The 14317-nt window shown below is 42.8% G+C and overlaps 1 protein-coding gene and 1 long non-coding RNA gene across 5 annotated transcripts in view; one reads left to right on the forward strand and one right to left on the reverse strand.

Moving 5' to 3' along the window:
* The window catches only part of LOC144286366 (uncharacterized), a 30745-nt gene extending 23914 nt beyond the window's left edge, over positions 1-6831 (reverse strand). The window contains exon 1 of one of the 2 annotated variants that reach the window (XR_013354445.1): positions 6334-6831. This is a non-coding gene — a long non-coding RNA (uncharacterized LOC144286366). The remainder of the gene's footprint in view (positions 1-6333) is intronic. The other variant, XR_013354444.1, reaches the window with a different exon arrangement.
* Positions 6096-11310, forward strand: TOB1 (transducer of ERBB2, 1). 3 transcript variants are annotated; one of them, XM_077852729.1, is made up of 2 exons: positions 6096-6113; positions 9369-11310. In XM_077852729.1, the coding sequence occupies exon 2, from the start codon at positions 9512-9514 to the stop codon at positions 10547-10549; it is 1038 nt and encodes a 345-aa protein (XP_077708855.1). In that variant the 5' UTR covers positions 6096-6113; positions 9369-9511; the 3' UTR covers positions 10550-11310. The 3 variants fall into 3 exon arrangements, with proteins under 3 accessions (XP_077708855.1, XP_077708854.1, XP_077708857.1); XM_077852728.1 differs by lacking the exon at positions 6096-6113 and adding an exon at positions 6311-6329; XM_077852731.1 differs by lacking the exon at positions 6096-6113 and adding an exon at positions 7241-7514.
* The last annotated feature ends 3007 nt before the right edge of the window (positions 11311-14317 follow it).

The raw sequence follows: 14317 nt of genomic DNA on the forward strand, positions 1-14317 counted from the left end.
CTCAGGTCATGATCTCAGGGTTCTGGGATCGAGCCCCTCATCAGGGGCTAGGGGGTCATCAGCAGTAGGGGGTCTGCTTCTCCCTCTCCCTCTGCCCCTACCCCCTGCTTGTATTCTTTCATACTCTCTCTCAAATAAATAAATAAAATCTTATAAAAAGAGTCATGTTCAGCAATATTTTGGCATACAGTATGCAAGATGCTCAAATGAATTAAAAAGAAACATACAAAGATCTCTCATAGAAATGTGGAGAAAAGGTATTGCTAGAAAATTCACTGAAAGAGTAATATAGAGCTGAGAAATATGTGAAAACATGTTCATCCTACGTAAGATCAAGGAAATGTAAATTAAAACAACAAAGAGATACCATCTTATTTATCAAATAGCCAAGAATTAAAAAAAAATCTTATTGGTCAATAAGATTGATGAGACAGACAGATTGGTGAGACAGACATAATTATATACACTGGGAGTGTAAAATAGCACAATCTTTCCAGAAAGTGGATTTTCATTATGTACTAAGACCCTTAAAAAAGATCCCTTTGCTTTGACCCAGTAAATACACTTATGGAACAATCCCAAAGAAATAATCAGGGATGTAGTTAAAGATTTATATATAAAATGTGTGCATTGATGAATGAAAAAGTAGATTTGGCACACACACACACACACACACACACACACACACAATATGACTCAGTCACAAAAAAGAACGAAATCTTGCCATTAGTGACAACATGAATCAACTTAGAGGGTATTAGGCTAAGTGAAATAAATCAGAGAAAGACAAACACCATATGATTTCACTTCTACGTGGAATCTAAAAAACAAAGCAAATGAACAAACAAACCAAGCAGACTCCATAATACAGAGAACAAACTGGTGGTTGCCAGAGGGAAGGAGTGAGTGAAGTGGTGAAGGGGATTAAGAGGTACAAACATCTAGTTATAAAATAAATAAATCAGAGGATGAAAAGTATAGCAAGGGCAATATAGTCAATGATGTAATAACATTGTATGGTGACAGATGGTGAATACACTTACCATGATGAACATTGAGTAAAGTGTGTGTGTGTGTATATATATATATATATATATATATATATATATATATATATACACACACATGTTGTACACCTGGAACCAATATGACATTGTATGTCAACTATACTTAAGCAATAAATTTAAAAATATTTTTTATGTTTGTTAAATATGATTGTTTTTATACAGATACATTGTTAATCATGCTGAGCAATGATCAAATTATTCTAAATCCGAGAATGCAGTCCTTAAAAATGATAATTATGACAATGCTTAGTGTCAGGGGAAAATAGAAACCACATAATACTGAGTGCCCTGCAGGATACAAATCTGCACATGTAGTAGAAACTCATTCAGAAAGAATCAGAGCAGGATGCTTACAATGGTTATCACCACATGGTGAGATAAGGGTGATTGCTATTTTCTTCTTCGGTTCGTTTTCCAAATTTTCTACAAAGAGCATTTCCAGGTGTTTAAGTAGGTTCCACAGCCACCATGGAGCCCAATATGAGGCTTGAACCATGACCCTGAGATCAAAACCTGAGCTGAGATAAAAAGATGGATGTTTAACCAAATGAGCCACCCAGGCACCCCTCAAGGTTTTATAGAGAGAAAGAAACCCTAATATTCAGACTAGATAAAATTTTATTTTTTTAAAGAATCAAGTTCACGTTTCCTTAAAAGCTGTTAAGTTAGTGTTTTTGATGAGAACATGTTCAGCTAAAAGTCATGGAGGGTTTCATGTTGGCTTAAGAAGTAGACTAGAGGGCAGTCTGGTGGCTCAGCGGTTTAGCACTGCCTTCAGCCCAGGGCATGATCCTGGAGACCTGGGATGGAGTCCTGCATCGGGCTCCCTGCATGGAGCCTGTTTCTCCCTCTGCCTGTGTCTCTGCCTCTCTTTCTCTCTGTGTCTCTCATGAATAAATAAAATCTTAAAAAAAAAAAAAGTAGACTAGAGATAGTCACAAGCTTTGATCAGAGCCTTTATCTCTGTGATTATCTTGCATCCTCTTCATGGTGATAAAAGGGCTGCTGCAGCTCCTGCCATCAGATTTATGTTAAGGCAGAAAAAAAGGTGGAAGTTTCCCAGTGGTGATTTTTAGAAAGGATCCCAAATTCATTGACATTACTCCCTTTAGAGGTGGGTCAGTCTCTATGCTTTCCTCTTGACTCTAGACAGACTTATGATTACTTCAACCAATGGATATGGGAGAAGTGGTGCTTTGTGACTTACAAGGCTCGATCAGTAAAAGGCCATACACCTTCCATGTGCCTCTCTTAGAATGTTTGATCTTCAGAAACTCCTTCTTGGGATGCTTCCTCTCAGAACCAGCTACCATGCTATGAGAAGCCCAAGCCACAAGGAGAGTTCAGAGGCCATGTGTAAGATGCTCCAACTGACAGTGCTAACGGAGTCCAGCCTTTGGGTCATCCCAGCCCAGATGCTAGAGAGATAAGTGAAGAAGCCTCCAGATTCACACTGTTCCATTCAGGAGCCGCTGGCCATCTATGGTTATTTCAATTCACATTTAATTAAAAGTAAATGAAAACATTAGTTCCTCAATCACTCTGGCTACATTTCAAGTGTACAAGAGCCACAGGTGACTAGTGGCTATCATATTGGACAATATAGATGTTTCTATCATTGGAGAAAGTTCTATTAGACAAATCTGCTCCAGATGATTCTTGAGTGTTTGAGTCTTCCCAGCTGAAGCTCCAGATGTTGTGTGGCATAGAAAGGCCATCTGTCTCCTGTACTCTGTCTGAATTTCTGATCTACAGGATCTCAGAACATAATAAAATAGATGTTTTATGTTGCTAAGTTTTGGATAGTTTGTTATGTGGCAATAGTAACTGGCATAGGTTCCTTTGATAAGAAGAGTAAAGCTTTCTTAGAAACCATCATATATATTGTTGGACCATGTATCTATTTTATAAACTAAATTTTATGTATGTAATTCTATTTGAGTAAGTAGAGCTGTAAAACAATCTATGCTTTAAATTTATGTATCATTATAATAGAACACTTACCATTTTTTGTAACATGGTATACAACAGGTGAAATCTGGAATTCATATATTTAAAGCATTCTAATATTATTAATAAATGTTAATCAATTAATGTTCTTTGTGTGTAGAATGTTGTGAACACTGTATCAACTCCCAGAATCTGCAAGTATAATCTCTGGCTGAAACCAAAATCCTTAGCCTTTGCTAATGGAAAGAAATGCAAAGATTTGGTTTGGATTTTTGCTCATCAAGATAATAGGGAGTAAGCAAGTTATAAGGACATATTTTCCTACTGGACCAATTCCTTCAGTGGAATTGCTTGTCCCAAAGATAAATGAGTATGTTCAGTGTTATCTAGTTATCTTTCAATTACAACTGTCTGTGTTCCCATCTCTTTTAGAGAATGAATGGCTCTCATCCACTAACCCATATGAAAAGCCACAGGAAACCACAATGAGGTTTCTTCAGTCATAAATGTGTGACTTCCTGTGAAAAATGTTTAGGAAAGAATTGGTTTACTTGGTTTTTAATAACTTGGTGATTATTTTATAATTGTTCCTCACCAACAATTTAAAAATGTGCATGGTTCATATTGCATGACTGTCCACAAGAAATGAACGACAATAAGGATAAAAATATTATGCTCGTGTGCTAACTTTCAAGACACAAAGTTGATTCTCTAGAAGCTAAACAAGCCATAATAAGTACACATCAGGTGATGGTAACTTTCCTGTAATCCTCAGTTTACAAAGAAACAATGAGAATTTGAAGGTTTAGGACATGTCTCTCAGAAATCAAGGTGGGAGTATATATGCGTTTATATGTGTGAATGAGATAATAATTCACAGCACTTTCAAGAATTGTGTTTCATAATGATATTAGAACATATTTGTTTACCAAACAATAGTTACCTTCAGTGTGAGGCACTGCTCCAGGAGTCATGTGGAATGCAAAGTGGGGAAAGGCAAATGCTGTGATTTTCAGTGACTATTACTTGTCCACAGGCAGGAATATCTATTGTTGTGATAACCACCTGGAGCCTCATATCAAATGCTTTTTTTTTCCCTCCATAAATCAAAATAATCATTTAGCAGTTCACTCCCCTGTGTAATTCCAAAGTAAATGTTAAGTGGTAATAAGTGATGGAGGGGTGGGGAGGGCATTTAAAGTGTAAAACTTGTATAAAGGAAATTTTATACCTGTGACTTGGAAGGCTATGAATCTGGTTTTCCTTTTACTTGTAAACTATATATATATATATATATTTTTTTTAAAGATTTTATTTATCTATTCATGAGAGACACATAGAGAGAGAGAGGCAGAGGGAGAAGCAGGCTCCATGCAGGGAGCCTGATATGGGACTCGATCCTGGGTCTCCAGGATCATGCCCTGGGCTGAAGGCCACATTAAACCACTGAGCCACCCGGGCTGCCCTGTAAACTGTTTTTTAAAAAAGAACTACATTGTAATTTACTTTAGGGGCATTGGGTTTTAAACGTGGAATTTTTAAATTGAAAGAGATGTTTAGAGATTATGTATCCAACCCTCTTTATAGGTGAGAGAACTGAAGGTTCATAGAAATGGGTAAAATCAGATCTGCCAATACCTGCACTTCAGTACTTTGCCCAGTATGCTGTGGGGCCTTAATGTGTGTGTGTGTGTTTATATTTGCTTTGAAACGTTCTCATATCCTTCGACTGAGTTCCAAAAACTCATACATTTTTGACATCTAAATTTTTTATTTAAAAATTCTACTTACTGCCATTGATAATTAATCAGAACCTATTGGATGACTGCTCTTGAATTTTAAGGCTGGGATTATAGATTGGGTACATGCAAAAAAGAGAATTTGTGCCTTCTCTTTGAGAATTCTTGAAAAGTATAGATAAGGTTGACAACATGGCAATTCATCTATCTTTGGTTAGACATTTTAATGTCAGCCAAGCCTAATATGCTCCTCTAATTATAGTGATATATTTTCCAAATTACAAATCAAGACACATGGCCCAACACATGGTCCTGCAATTCTGGATGTTTGGTACAGTATTATTTGCCTAATGGTAAGAGAAATTATGCTCTGGAGCACGTGAAAGATGAAGTGTTTCTCTTGATACTCCATTCCCAAAATATACTATCTTGCTTCTTGTAATTTCTGTGCTCAACTAATTAAAAAATTAAAAATAACTCACTTTTTTTTTTTTATAACGAATGGAACGAATGTTCATTATAGGAAACAAAAGATACAACCGAGCAAAAAGTAGAAAACACATGGACTATTTTGATGCAGAGAAACATTTCATTTAAAATGTTTCCATAAAATAAAGCACTTCCAACACTTTCACCATCATATCCCACTTTCCCTTGTTACAGAAAAATCCAAAGACAAAAAAAAAAAAAAAATCAGAATAAAACTTGGATGTTCTTAAAACACGCCGCCTGAATTTTAGGAATCCATACAATGACCAGTCCCACCCTCAACCCATTCTACAAACCTGTCTTCCCTTTCCCTCCCACACACACTGGGGACTTTAGCAATAGCCTTTTTTTTTTTTTTTTTTTTTTTAATCAATTCGGTTCCCTCTAAAGGGGAACAGGGGGTGGAGGCACGAGGGCAGGAGAGTCAGGGTGGAGAAGAATAGGCCACAACCGGATTTTGCATCCATAAAGCGCAGAGCCTCTAGGCCTAACAGTCAAGCGGGTGTGCGCCCAAGGAGTACAGCTGGTCTACACCGCCGGCTCCGCGGACACCCCTCCCCGCGGAGAGCCGCGCTTTAACTTCCTTATAGCAGGTTGAGAGCGCAGGCCCCACCGTTTTAAGAGGAAGGCGGAGCCCCAGCTGGTGTTTTTCCAGGAAGCACTTCTTGAGCGCAGAGGAAAGGGGAGAGAAGGCCAGCGCGGGGCGCTTCATTCATTGCTCCTCTTTCTCCCCCTCCCAGCTCCCCTCGGCTCCGACTCGCTCTCTCCTCTTCCCGGTGCCAGTTTGACGTCGGTCTCCTGGATACCAGGCAGCCAATCGCCTCGCCGCTAGGGGAGAAGCGCGGCCAATCAGGCGTCGTTGCTACCTGTGAGTAATATTTTTAGCCGAGAGGGACGCTGGCCTCCACTCCCCCTGGAACTCCGTGGAGCTCTCGGCGGCAGGTTGTGGAAAGGGGCGCTTCCCCGCCCGTTCTTTCAACCGAAGAGGATCTTAAACGCGCATTACAGGAAGGCGCCGCGTGTATGGGTCTTGATGTTAAAGTACCACTTGAAAACACGCGCAGGCACAGAGACCCTGAGATACGTACGCAGTTTGGCACGGAGGCCTGGGCCGGGATGTTTGGGATAAAATGGGATTCTTCCTGCGGTCTCCAGCCACCCCCGCGTCCAAGTGGCTGCCGGGTCGCACGGGGAGGTCGGAGGAGGGATGCGGAGGCAGTTAAACTGTCACCTGGGCGGAGGTGCGGCCAGGTGCTGTGTCTCCCCCACCCCCACCCCCTGCCCGGCACGGCGGCTTCGGGTTCTGCTGCTGCCACTCCCCGGGTGGCAGTTGGCCTAGGCCCCCGAGGTGATTAATATTCAATGAACCGGCTGCACGAGTCCCCGGCTCAGTTCGCCCTTTCTCTGAGGCTCTCCTGCGTGCACCGGAGGCCGATGTGGTGGCGCGTCCACGGGGGGGGATTTCCCGGGCCACAGTGCCACTCGCGTAGGGCATTTTTTGGTAAACTGTCCCCTCCCTCTCGAGGCCTCGGGCTCTCCCCGCTCTTCGCCGCCGCTCCGCCACCTGCCTGGCTCCCCTCCCCCCTCTCTCCGAGGCGCTTCGCCGGGACCCGGCGTCAGCCGCCCCACCCACCACCGTCGCCCTCACTGGCACTTCTCTCCCCCAATCCCTTTCCCAGCTTCCTCTTAGTCCCGCCCCCGGCGGCCCCAGGACGTCGGCTCATTGGCCGTCGTGGAGCCGGAGGGGTGTGGCCTCGTCCCCCGGGTCCCTCCGCCGCCCGGCAGGACATGGGCAGGCGGGACTCGGCCAATGGCGTCGAGGGGCAGGGCAGGGGCGGAGCCGCCGCCGAGGGTCTGGGGTGAGGGGCGGGAGGGCGGGGAATGGTTACGCGGCCCCGAGCTGTGTGACGCGAGGCGGGCGCGCGCGCACCCCTACGGGAGGGGGTGGGGGCGGGGAGGAGCCCATAAAACGAGAGGCGGGGCGCGCGCCGCGGCAGAAGGAGCGAAGCTCTGGCCCGGCGCGGAGCGGGCGCACTACGGGACGCTGGGCCAGGCCACCGGGCTGTGTGGAGAAGGGAGCGCGCTCGCCCGACCGGCCCCGCCACCCCGAGCCGCAGCGCCGAGCTCCCGAGGCCCGCGCCCAGGCCCCCGTCGTCCGCCCGGCGGCGCCGCGTAGCCTCCAGCCTGCTGGGCTCCGCCGCCCTCCGAGCCCCCGCCCTGCCGCCCCTGCTCCCCCGCCCGGCGGCCGGCTCTGTGGTGGACGCAGCCCGTAAGTATCGAGGGGCGGCGGGGCTGCAGCGGCGTCGAGCCCCGGGCCCTCGGGGACCGCGGCGCGGCGGCCGGAGCGCGGAGGGGAGCGGCTCGGAGGGGCCCCGGCGCGGCGGGACCTGGAGGCGGGGCCGGCCGGCGCCCGGGGGTGGGGGGGGCGGGGTTGGGGCGCCGGGACGATCGGCGAGCTCCGGGGGCGCGGTGGGCTCCGCGGGGCCCCAAGGGGTGCGGGGAGCCGCTGCTGCCGGGCTCTGGCCGGGTCCCCGGGGCCTCGGGCGGGGGGCGGGGGGCGGGCGGCGGGCGGCGGGTCAGGTTACGGCGGGGGGAGGGGAGCGGCTGACCCGGAGCGGCCGGCGCCCCGACCTGCCCGGCGCCTGGCCCGAGTGGTTGCTTTGCCATTTCTCGTGGCCTTCCTCCTCCTCCTCCTCCTCCTCGTTTTCGGAGGAGACTTGTACTCTCCTCCTCCTCCTCCCCCCCTGCTCCTCCTCCTCTCCTCCTCCTCCTCCTCTCGCTGCTGCTGCTCCAGCGCTCGGGCTCCGAGAGCTGTGAGCAGAAATCTAATGAGACCCAACTGGCTGTTTATGTAATTCTTCACACTCCTGCTTAAGGCGTTGCTTTAAACCACCTTTCGCGGAGCCTGAATTTCTCTCGGCTGCAGCGTCAAGCAATTTGGCTTAATCAGCTGCCTTGGCCGGCACTCGGGCTTGGGGCTTTAAAGTGTAGTTTGGGGGCAGCCGGAGATCCTTTTTTCCCTTTGTCACCACAAATAATGGAAAATGGAACAGATGGATTGACACCAACTTGATTTTTTAAAATGTCCTTTTAAATCAACCTCAGTGTACAAATAGATCCCTTTCGCAAATATCTTCTGTTTGCCCTTGATCTTTTCTTATCCCCACCCAGTGCTGATCCAGCAAACGTTTAAAGGTCGACCTTATCGTACAAGCCTCTCCGGCTGTTCTCTTATCGCGAAGGAGGGAGGTGGTTTTGAAAATCAGAATAAACTCAGAAACCCTGCCCTTTAAAGAGAATAATCAATAGAGTTTTGAAATTAATTGTTGCTTTTGTTATACTTGCTGTTAAAGAGGTATTTTCAGATTTAGAAAAACGCACATTGGAAAGGAAAAACAGAGAAGCTCGATTTTTACGTTGTGTGCCCTTAGCATATTTAAGACGGCCGTGATACAGGATAGTTTGGTTCATAATTATTGTTCACTAGGACGGCAGTTCATTTAGTATTTTTAATTTTAGCTTCACGTACTTTGGAAATTAAAATAATTTTCCTAACTTCTCAAATGTCTGAATGTTTAACCATACAGCAGATTTAGGCAGCATATATCCAGAATGAACTGAAATACAGAATTCATTTCTAAATTAGTGAATAGGAATATGATCACTTTCTAAAACTGGTATATATGTGTGTGGAGGTGGGTGGATGGTTGTGCAGAGTAGAGTTTCCAATAAATATTCTTGTGAGAATTGAGGGAGCAAATACACTACATATGGGGGAGATTTTATATATACATATATACACACACACACATTTATACATATACACATATATACATATATACATATATATATATATGATCTGTATTCAGGGAAAAAAGTAAATAATAGGGTTAAAAATACTGTTTTAACTGTAAATCCTAAGTTGTCCCATGAGATTTTGAACTTTAATAAACAATTTTCTATTGTATATTCCTTTATTTTGTGCTGATTATATTTTTCTGACTTTCTAGCCTATTAGACTTTTTCAAAAGTAAAATTACTCCGGGGGTAAGAAAAGGCTGTGGGACTTAGATTTATCTTATTTGGACATGTTTGTTTTTGTTTTGTTTTGTTTTTCTTTAAGGAGCAAGACCACTCAAGGTGAAGGATAATCTACAAAGTACCAGCACTTTGAATGAAAATTTGTTTCTCTGCCACAAACTGAACACTGTGTGTGTGTGTTGGGGGGGAGTTGAAACACAAATCTCACTTTGTGGCATAGCAGCTATGCAGCTTGAAATCCAAGTAGCACTAAATTTTATTATTTCATATTTGTACAATAAGCTTCCCAGGAGACGTGTCAACATTTTTGGTGAAGAGCTTGAAAGACTTCTTAAGAAGAAATATGAAGGGCACTGGTATCCTGAAAAGCCATACAAAGGATCAGGGTTTAGATGTATACACATAGGGGAGAAAGTGGACCCAGTGATTGAACAAGCATCCAAAGAGAGTGGTTTGGACATTGATGATGTTCGTGGCAATCTGCCACAGGATCTTAGTGTTTGGATCGACCCGTTTGAGGTTTCCTACCAAATTGGTGAAAAGGGACCAGTGAAGGTGCTTTATGTGGATGATAATAATGAAAATGGATGTGAGTTGGATAAAGAGATCAAAAACAGCTTTAACCCAGAGGCCCAGGTTTTTATGCCCATAAGTGACCCAGCCTCATCCGTGTCCAGCTCTCCGTCGCCTCCCTTTGGTCACTCTGCTGCTGTAAGCCCTACCTTCATGCCCCGGTCCACTCAGCCTTTAACCTTTACCACTGCCACTTTTGCTGCCACCAAGTTCGGCTCTACCAAAATGAAGAATAGTGGCCGCAGCAACAAGGTTGCACGTACTTCTCCTATCAACCTCGGCTTGAATGTGAATGACCTCTTGAAGCAGAAAGCCATCTCTTCCTCAATGCACTCTCTGTACGGGCTTGGCCTGGGTAGCCAGCAGCAGCCGCAGCAGCAGCAACAGCCATCCCAGCCGCCACCACCACCGCCACCACCGCAGCAGCAGCAACAGCAGAAAGCCTCTGCTCTTTCTCCTAATGCCAAGGAATTTATTTTTCCTAATATGCAGGGTCAAGGTAGTAGTACCAATGGAATGTTCCCAGGTGACAGCCCCCTTAACCTCAGTCCTCTCCAGTACAGTAATGCCTTTGATGTGTTTGCGGCCTATGGAGGCCTCAACGAGAAGTCTTTTGTAGATGGCTTGAATTTTAGCTTAAATAACATGCAGTATTCTAACCAGCAATTCCAGCCTGTTATGGCTAACTAAAAAAAGAAAAAAAAAAATGTACAAGTTAAAATGCACGGGCCCAAGGGGGATTTTTTTTTTTTTTTTTACCTCCTTGAGATTTTTTTTTTTTTTTTTTAAAGCTTATAGTAAGGATACATTCAAGCTTGGTTACAAAAATAAAACCTGCATCATTTTTCATTTGCCAACCAAGCACAAAGTTATTTTATACTGACTGTATATTTTAAAGTATACTCTCAGATATGGCCTCTTACAGTATTTAAGATATAGCAAGGACATGGCTGATTTTTTTTTTATAAAAAATTGGCACTAATAAGTGGGTTTATTGGTCTTTTCTAATTGTATAATTTAATTTAGTACAAAGTTTGTAAAATATCAGAGGATATATATATTGTTTCTACGACACGGTATTGCATTTATATCTTTTTACTACAGTGACCTGTGACAGCAGCAGCTTCATGTATTTTTTTTACTGAAATTGTAAAATATCCATCTTAAAGACATCAACTATTCTCAAAATTGTGTACAGGATATTCCTTTAGTGGTGGAATTAAAATGTACGAATATTTGCTTTTTTCAAAAAAATGTATTTTCTGTTAAAGGTTTAAAGATTTTTGCTATATATTATGGAAGAAAATGTAATCGTAAATATTAATTTTGTACCTATATTGTGCAATACTTGAAAAAACGGTATAAAAGTATTTTGAGTCAGTGTCTTACATGTTAAGAGGGACTGAAATAGTTTATATTAAGTTTGTATTAAAATTCTTTAAAATTAAAAACGCTTATCGTTGTCTTTGTTTTGAAGCCTTTGCCAAAGATCTACCTCTAGAGTTAAGATGTTGTAAATGCTAGTGATGTGGAAAGGCCTGACTCCTAGAATCATGGAGGAATAATGCAGTTGCACTACTACACCAGATAGTAGTAGTTTGCCACCTAAAAAGTCCCATCAAAACTGCATAACCTGACCGATGCTTGGGACTGCTTTATTGTATATTTTTAAGCAACTTTCTTCAGCCCACATGTATCTCTCTGTGAGCAGGGATGGGTATGCTAAGGCAGGCAACCCCGTTTTATGGCAATTTTTAAATTGTGGTGTGCTGACATCTGAGAGTCTGATGATAAAATGAAATTCACTCATGTAACCTGAGAGAATTTATTTGAAATGTATATGGAGAGACCATTTGGATTAGTTTCTTGCTTCTGCTGGGGAGGTGAGTAGCTCAGAAACCTTGCTTGGACAAAGCAGCTGACCTAACTATTTAAAAAAAAGATTAGGTCTGTTTACTAATCCTTACACTTAAAGTTCAGTCATGTTTAGTTGGAGAATTTATGATCAAACTCTACTCAAGGTTGGACAGAGTGCTAAATGTTAGTATTTGTGTGCATTTTCCCAGCAAGAAAGTTTACTTTTTTCCTTTTTTGAAAAAAAAAAAAAAATTACTATTGGATAGCCAACCTGCTGCTTTGGGAGATGAGGGGAGGTTCAAAGATTACTCACCCGTAATGTGTCAAATTGGAGTGGCTTGGTAAGGGTGGAGTTTTAAAAAAGTGATGAGTTGGGAGCAGGAGACACTATTTTTAAAGTAAAATGAGTCATTTCACTGTTTAAATGTCCATTGATACAGTGTTGACATAGTATTGGTGAGAAAATTGCCTCAAATTGGAAGAAAAATGTACATTTATAGTAAGGAACCAGCACTGTCTGGGTTACTGGTGAAATAAATTTGGTCTTAAATGAATTTTTTGGACACCAGTGTACAAAAGCCTTTTGTCTGTTACCCATGCAATTTAGAGCAATAAAAAGTTTTAAGGAAACAAGCACTGGGAATAACCAAGCTGAGCTGTTTCGTCCGCTCCATGGTGAGGCCTTTGTCCTTGAGTGGACAGAATGAGGCTATGAAGAAGACTGGGATAGTGAGTGGAACTGGCGGGGATCTGGTCTGCCAGCACTATCAATTATGTGCTTTTGTGATCCGCAAGTTTGAATAGCTGTAAGAATAATCAATAATGGTCTTAAGTGCTAATTTCTACTAGAGACTTGGGGGTGAAGTTATCCTAGGCTTAATAGGAAAATTGCCTTTTTATAAGTAAAGACTCAACGTACTTTTTCTGAATATAAGAATTAAGGCAATTGGCTAGTAGGAAAACATTTGTAACAATCTGGAACGCTAATACATATAATCAGACTTTAAATAATTGATCTTAATGTAAATATGAGTATCTTCCACAACTTAGGGATGTGCGTATTCCCAAAAGATCTTAGGGAAATATTTAGTACCCATGTTGGTTTGGTGCTTGAATCTTTTTTTTTTTTTTTTTAAGATTTTATTTACGTAATCATGAGAGACAGAGAGAGGCAGAGACAGGCAGAGGGAGAAGCAGGCTCCAAGCAGGGAATCTGATCGGGACTCCGGGATCACACCTTGAGCCAAAGGCAGATGGCTCAACCGCTGAGCCACCCAGGCGTCCCTGGTGCTTGAATCTTGATTGGTTTCAAAAAAAAAAAAATCATTCACTTTGAGCTTGGTATCCTTGAGGACGTTTTTTTGTTTTTGTTTTTTTTTGTTTTTTTTTTTTTTTTTAATTTATGATAGTCACACAGAGAGAGAGAGAGAGAGAGGCAGAGAGTTCGAAGCAGGCTCCATGCACCAGGAGCCCGACGTGGGATTCGATCCCAGGTCTCCAGGATCGCGCCCTGGGCCAAAGGCAGGCGCCAAACCGCTGTGCCACCCAGGGATCCCTTTTTTTCTTTTTAAAGAATGAACAGAAGCTCTGTTTTCATGCCCTTTTTACCCTTTCTTCCACATCCAATAGGAGTGGAAATGTTTTTTAAGTTTTTAATTCCAGCTAATATACAGTGTAATAGTAGTTTTGGATGTACAATATAGGGACTCAACATTTTTCATATGTCATCAGGTACTTAGCACAAGTGCAGTCCTAACTCCCCATCACCTATTTCACCCATTCCCCTCCCTGCTGGTAATCAGCTCTCTATAGTTAAGAGTCTGTGCCTTGGTTTGTCTCTTTTTTTTTTCCCCCTTTGCTTATTTTGTTTCTTAAATTCCACATATGAGTGAAATCATATCGGTGTGTCTTTCTCTGACTTTCACTTAGCATTATACTCTCTTAAGTCTACATAATTGCAAATGCAAGATTTCATTCTTTTTTTATGGCTGAATAATATTGTAGAATGTGGTGTGTGTATATAGCAGCATTATACACACATAGTATGTATGTGTGTATATACATATATACACACCACATTTTTATCCATCAATTGATGGACACTTGAGCTGTTTCCATGATTTGGTTATTGTAGATAATGCTGCTATAAACATTAGGATGCATGTATCCCTTTGACTCAGTATTTTTGTATTTTTTTGAAAGGTAGCTAGTGATGTGATTGCTGAATATAGGATACTTCTATTTTTAACTTTTTGAGGAAAACATATACTGTTTTCCATAGTGACTGCACCAGTTTGCATTCCGAGCCTGAGGGCTCCCCTTTTTCCACAATCTCACCAACACTTGTTTCTTGTGTTTTTGCTTTTTAGCTAAGGAATGGAATTTTTTTCTTAAGATTTTAATTTCTACATCCAGCGTGGGGCTTGAACTCACAACCTTGAGCTCAAGAGTCACAAGCTCCCCCAACTGAGCCAGCTGGGCATTCCCCAGGAATGGATATTTTTTAAAAGATGCTCTTGTCTAGCACACCATATAAAGCCTTAGAAAAGCTTACTTACATCTTGGCCCCAAATCTTTTTCTTCTCACTCTGCTATCACACT

The sequence above is a fragment of the Canis aureus genome, chromosome 16 (genome assembly GCF_053574225.1).
Source record: "Canis aureus isolate CA01 chromosome 16, VMU_Caureus_v.1.0, whole genome shotgun sequence".
In the NCBI taxonomy this organism is placed as follows: domain Eukaryota; kingdom Metazoa; phylum Chordata; class Mammalia; order Carnivora; family Canidae; genus Canis; species Canis aureus.